General features: G+C 56.4%; 1 protein-coding gene and 1 long non-coding RNA gene across 2 annotated transcripts in view; one reads left to right on the forward strand and one right to left on the reverse strand.

Moving 5' to 3' along the window:
- The window catches only part of EFCAB6 (EF-hand calcium binding domain 6), a 239,175-nt gene that overhangs the window by 5,848 nt on the left and 226,872 nt on the right, over positions 1–6,455 (reverse strand). Inside the window, 3 exon segments of the mRNA XM_028490698.1 lie at positions 555–739; positions 3,026–3,179; positions 4,495–4,725. Coding sequence (XP_028346499.1) covers positions 555–739; positions 3,026–3,179; positions 4,495–4,725 — 570 coding nt within the window.
- Positions 774–2,127, forward strand: LOC114486446 (uncharacterized). Its single transcript, XR_003680167.1, has 3 exons — positions 774–904; positions 1,482–1,637; positions 1,911–2,127. It is a non-coding gene; the product is annotated as an uncharacterized lncRNA (long non-coding RNA).

The raw sequence follows: 6,455 nt of genomic DNA on the forward strand, positions 1-6,455 counted from the left end.
AAAAAAAAAAAAAAAAAAAAAGGTAAAAATCTAGGGCACAGGCCCTCCAGTTGCCATTTAAGCATCTTTAGGGTCTCATTCCTCTTCAAGGAAACAAGAAGAGAACTGTAGACAATGCATCGCGGGGGCAGTTTACGCAAGAAAGAGAAAGGGTCTCCGACTGGCCGCCCGTACCAGGAGCAAGGTCAGCCCGTCTCAGACAGTTGATGAGAGCACAGGCGGTTGTGTGTAAGTTACAGGTGCTTCCCTTTGCTGTGGTCCCACCCCACTTGCCTCTCCAGTGAACTGACCGAGACCCCCCCGCTCCTGGCGGCCGTGTGAGCCGCTGACACACTTCCCGAAGCTCGCCACACAGAGGTGCCCGCGGGCATGTGCCACCCAGCCAGTTTGAGAACCTGGGATCCAGGCTGCTGGTGTCCAGTCTGGGGTCTCCAGGCCCTTATGGGGCCACCGTTTGCGTGAAGTGAGACAGTGGGATTTAGGCGGAACTGAGAAAAATGAAAGAAGCCCGTTCAGCCCCAGCCCCACCCCTTTCCTCTGGACGATTCACGTACCATTTTATTGGCGTTCTGGATTTTCATTCTCTGCATCAGCGAGGTTTCCTCTGCTTTTAGCAGGAGGACGCAGCTCTGAACGAAGTTGCAATAAGCAAACCTCCCGTTGTTCTTTAAGTCGTACTTGGCGATGAGCTGCCGGCACTCATGTCTGTTTACGTCCAGGTTGAATTTCTCCACGAGAGCTAAAGGCAAACATGTCAGTTCAGCGGGTGGCGGTCGGTCCTCTCACTCGTTTGATCACACCTTCATTCACTCACTCATCACTGGCTGAGACGCCCTGTGCCTTGCTTCACAGGCTCATGCTTGGTGGCTGGACAGATATGGAAAACACACAGGCACGCGACGAGGTGAGCGCGGCAAGGAGGGAGGGGACGCGCGGCCTGCTGGGGCCCTCGGTCCTGGCTTTGCCTGCAGGCCCGGCTTTGCACGGTCACCGTCGCCGTGGTCGCACCAGTACGGACACGGCACCGCGGGGCTTACGAACGCAGGCGGGCAGAAGGCAGAGGGTTGGTCCCAGCAGACGGGAGTCGGGGCAGGGCCGCGCAGGAGGGGAGAAGGGAAGGTTCCACGTGCTGGGGTTGAGTCTGGCAGGGGCCCGACTGGGGGCCAGGGATTCAGACTTGGGCCCCGAGCAAGCATTTTCCAACTGTGCTCCCGAGATATGCTCTCAAGGGTCTTCCAGGCTACACCAGTTTATGCATTTTGAGTTTTCATTTTAATGATGATCTAAAATGTGTATTCTGGAATACATGGACCTCCCGGAAGAGACAAGTGCCGTGCGATTTGAGGGTTTGTGTCTGGCTTCCTGACTAGGGTCACGTCGATGCCACGCTGGGGAGTCCTCCTGGCTGCCCTGAGGTGGCAAGGTCAGGGTGTCAACACCCCCTTACTTTGCACTAATACTTATGCTCAGTCTTTTACTAGGTATACAGCCGAAGCTTCTTTTGGAGTCACAACTCATAATTGGAAGAGAGGTAGGATAAGGATTTTAGTTGAAGCCGAATAAGCTGAGACTTCCATTCGACATCAAGAAGGCAACAGTTTCCGGGAGTGGAACACTGTGCTACATTAACTGTTGAGGTTAGTGAGGAAAACCAGGGGATGTGGAATTTATAGACATGAGGTCTTCAAACCAGCGCAGCCCAGAAGACGCTGCTGCGCTCGTGCAAACAGGTTTCTTTGGCTTTGCACAGAGGAAAGCAGTAGGAGGACACGGTGCACCCAGGACATGGGCGGGGGGACCCAAAGGAATGGCCACTAGATGCCTTGGAGGTTCCAACTTGCAGAAGGCCATCCAACATGTACAGAAAATACAGAATGACTTCTGAAAATTAATCCGTGTTTTTTTTGCAGAGCACTGAAGTTTGGATGCACTGTCGGAGCCGTGGATGGGGCGCTTTCGGGCGTTCATGGTTAAAAAGGAAAACAGTGACGATGGCGATGATGATGAAGAACCGCAAGTTAGGGTTCATCATGATCAAGATCGAAAGAATTAACTAAAAAACAAGCGGGACGCAAACGTGCATTAAAACCCACACTGGTGATTTCGTTTCAGCGAAACATGTCACATCAAATCAATGTCACATCATTTAATTATAACTGATTTCAAATTTTTACTTTTAACTCATAAGCGTATTTTTCTTTTGGTGTGGGGGGGGGGGTAGGAGCTGTTCACTTGAAGAGTTTACACCAGGGCTTCCCTGGTGGCGCAGTGGTTGAGAGTCCGCCTGCCGATGCAGGGGACGCGGGTTCGCGCCCCGGTCCGGGAGGATCCCACATGCCGCGGAGCGGCTGGGCCCGTGAGCCGTGGCCGCTGAGCCTGCGCGTCCGGAGCCTGTGCTCCGCAACGGGAGGGGCCACAACGGTGAGAGGCCCGCGTACCGCAAAAAAAAAAAAAAAAAAAAAAAAAGAGTTTACACCATAAAAGTAGTTTATGTCGATATAGGAGGTTCTCAGGAAAAACGCTTTCCTTTAAAAGGGGTCCATATGTTAAAGAAGGCGGGGTGGGGGATGGGCTGAGGGGGCTTTAAAGCAGAGGAGTGCCCTGGTCAGGTTTTCCTGTAATGTGAAATGTTGCGTACACAGCATGCAACAATTAGTGGGAACGTACATCTAACTGGTTTTATGTGAAGACGACCCGAGTGATACACGGCGAAAATCGAATCAACAGGGCAGAGCTGGGTCCCCAGCTGTCCCCTGCGCCCCGCCCATGTCCCACCTCCCTCAGCTCTCCAAGTCTGTCACCATTTACAACCTGCCCAGAGACCACAACCCAGCCTGCGGTTTCGCGTGCCGACTTGATCGAGAAGGTGCGGACCTGCCTGGTAGGGGCTGAGGCCTCAGGGCCCCTTGTCCCCCTACTGGGCTTTATTGAGGTGCTCCCGCCGGGACCCTGTCGTGTCCATGAGGAGTGGCCTTGCGCGGGGAGGTGACCCGGTAGCCCCGGGGGGAAAGGCAACGGGCCGCACCCTGGACCTCGGTGGCGGCGATCTCGCCCTGCCTGTTGCTGTCCCTGTCCTGGCACTCTCGCGGGAACTCGCGCCAGCAGCCCTGGATCTTCGTCCGCAGCTTGTTCTCGACGGGTTCGCAATTCTGCAGCGGCGGGGTCGTGCTCGCGGGGGTCTAGCAAGATGGAAAACTGTCTTGTAACCTGAGATTCCACACGGAAGTAATAAGAGAAACTCACAGAGAGGACTCAGGTGCACAATTTCACAGGCAGCATTTTTTCAGAAAAAAAATGAAAAACAAAACAAAAACGGTAATGTTACCATTTTTAACACAAACAGTTTTGGACACAGATATAGAGCCGGCCCTTTGTGGCTTCTGGAGGCCTCCACATTCCTTGACCCGTGGCCCCGTCCCTCACCCTCAAAGCTGCAGCGCCGGGTGGGTCGCCCCCAGACCGCACGTCTCCAGTGTGACCCTTCTGCCTCTGTGTCCCCGGCGACCGGCCCGTGTGACCACCTCGGGCCCCCGGACGCTCCGGGACAATCTTGGCTTGCGGCCAGCCGATCAGCCACTTGAACTCCCTCTGCAGCCTTGATTCCCCCTCGCCGCGTAAGGGACCCATTACAGGTGCCGGGGACTGAGGCGCGGGCGCCTTCGGGGTGCTCCTGACCCCCCTTCGTCCTGCTCCACACACCATCTTTCACTCACTAAATACTTTCCTTACCTGTTCACCGGTCTTGCCCGTCACCCCCAGGATGGTAAACGCCACAAAGGCAGGGACCGGTGCTCATTCTCTGCACGTAGTAGGCGTGCGATAAACACCTGTCGACTGAAGGCCCGAGGAATGAACGAGTGCTCCCGGTGCACGAAGCTCGGAGGTGGGTGGGCCCCTGTGTCCGGCTGGCAGCCTCTCAACAACCCTCCCCCGGAGACACCGGCAAGCTTCTTGCAGAGCAAGGGGAGCCTCGGCGAGGCGGAGCCCGTCTCCCAGTCCCAGGCCAGGGCGGCTCAGCCCAGGTCCAGGGCCGTGCGGTCAGACAGGCCTGGGTTTGAAATCAGCTCTCTCTGTGTCTAACAAGCGACCTGAGCTCACGAGGACCCTTCTTAGAGCCGCGTATCTTCAACCGTAAAACGGGTGTAACAACACTTACCTTGCGGGTCCCGTGGCCCACGGCGGGGCTGTCCGCCCCGGGGCATCTGCGTTCGTCGGAGATGATGCCCTCCGCGTGGCCGGCAGGCCGCCCCCGCCCCCAGGCTCCCTTCCTGCTCTGAATCCTCTTGACTCTCCCCTCCGCCCCCCACCCCGTGCCCACGGCTACCTCCCCTCCCAGGCAGGTGACTGAGAGGACCCACCAGTGGCTCTTCTCCGAGCCCCCCGCCCCAGGCTCACCCTGGCCACCTTCTCGGTCACCCACACCCTGTGGGGACACTAGGACCCCAGCCCCGGCGGGACGTGGACCCAGTGTGACGCCGCGAGACGGAAACTCACGCAGGGGTGACTCCGCGGTTTGGACCCTGCTTTCAGGTCTCGAGTGGGCGATGACCCTGCAGACGTGCTTCTCTCTGAGACCTCGGGGGCGCTGCTCCCGTCCTGCGCCCTGGCCGAGTCGCCCGGGGCCGGCGGCGGGGCCGCCTTCTCCGAGCTGAAGCTGCTCAGGAAGTCCAGGTATTGCAGCCTTCCCTTGGCGTCGACGGGCATCTTGTCCCAGAGCCTGTCAAACTGGCAAAGAAGCAGAGGTCACCTCCCAGGGTTAGTGGCAAACCCTCAGAAGTGGGGACGAAGCCGGAGAAGAGGCGCTCTCCTCCACAGGGGTCCAGGGCCCACGTCAAATGAAAAACTGAGAAAAGAAAAACACCCCTCCGGCTTCGGCTTCCTGGGAAAGCAGAGGCGGGAGGATTAGCCACGGCTTCTGCAGGACATTTTGTAATTGAATCGGGCCCTTAGTGAGCACTTTAAGGCCATTAAGTCTTGCGATGAGTCACAGAGACGGAGCTGCAGGACAGAAGAATGTTTTAGGAGAAAATGCAAATCAAGCCCCAGCCCACCTCGTTCCCCCGGGAGCCCAGCCAGGCTCGTTCCTGCTCCTCGAAGGCCCCCTGAGCCCTGCAAACAACGCACAGGTGCTGCAGCCCTCAGCCACCGCGATTTTTCTCACCCTCAGGGCAAACAATGTCTTCTCACAAGATGAAAAGGGAGGCATCTGGAGAACAGCAGAAGTTTACGGTTTTGTGTCGGTGCCCTCCGATGTCAGGGGCTGGGTCAGGGCCACACGCCGCACAGCACGGATGTTGCAAAATGACTCCATGCCAAGTGAGCCTCTCTTGATGACTCGAGGGCTTTCAGGGAGCCGAGAAGAACGGTAATTTACTTCCAATTTGCTTTTTCACAGCCCCCGAGGCCCAGTGCAGCTGCCTCTCCACCCGTGAGGCCATGGGAGGGATGCTCCTGCCCTGTGCCTGAACTTGGTCAGAAACCCGCCTGGCTTGTGGGCTCCACTGGGGTTTTCCAGAAGCATATTAAAAGGGACCATGTCCAGCTCTACTTGAAATTCTGGAAATGAAGTACTGAGGGGTGAGGAAGAGAGGGAGAATATTCCAGGCCCCGAGAAGGGAAAACGGTTTAGTCTGGGACAATATTCTTGATGCGTTTTAGCTTTTTATTTCAAAATCATTATAGATTCGCAGGAAGTCGCAAGAATGGTACAGAGGTCCTCAGGGGCCCTCCACCCAACTTCCCTCCAAGGTTACATCTTACGTAACAACTTCGTGTGTGTGCGTATAGTTCAGTGTCATTTATCACACCTGTAGTTTTATGTTGCTTTAATTTTGATCAATGAGGGAAAACTACTCAGTGGAGTGGAAGTGAGGGTCCTTGAGAAAGTGACCACATGGGCTCAGACAGACCTCACCATCATCACCAAGGGCAGTAACCCCTGCACCGGTCTCCTCCAGGGAAGTTCTCCAGAACCACTGGGCAGACCGGAGCCTCTTCTCTTCCTTCTAGCGTCCTGATGAAACCACCCATGAGGTGACACCTAGCCTGGCTGAGAGACTCCCTGGAGGATCCTCTGAGATTCATCTTTAAATGCCTCGGTCTGGGCCAGCCACCAGCTCTGCTCTCCCAGCATGCTGCACGTCCCTTTGCAGCAGAGAGCGGTGTGGAATTACAGAAATAATGTACCACAGGTGTTTAACCTCTCTCTACCCTCCCAGGATGCAGACTCAAAGGAGGCAGGGAGCGGGCCCGCCTTGGTTCCCTCGGACCTAACGTCACCACTCTGAGCTCAGAGGGCCCCCAATAAGTGAAGGAGTGGGTGCATGCTGCCTTCGGGCACTCACTGTGCAGCCAAGACAGGAAGCTCTGCGCCCAAGAACATGCAAGGGTGTCCCAAGGGCTCAGCCAGACGATGGAGAGCTCAAGGTGTGTGTGTGGGTGGGGGGAGGGCAAAG

The sequence above is a fragment of the Physeter macrocephalus genome, chromosome 6 (genome assembly GCF_002837175.3).
Source record: "Physeter macrocephalus isolate SW-GA chromosome 6, ASM283717v5, whole genome shotgun sequence".
Classification (NCBI taxonomy): domain Eukaryota; kingdom Metazoa; phylum Chordata; class Mammalia; order Artiodactyla; family Physeteridae; genus Physeter; species Physeter macrocephalus.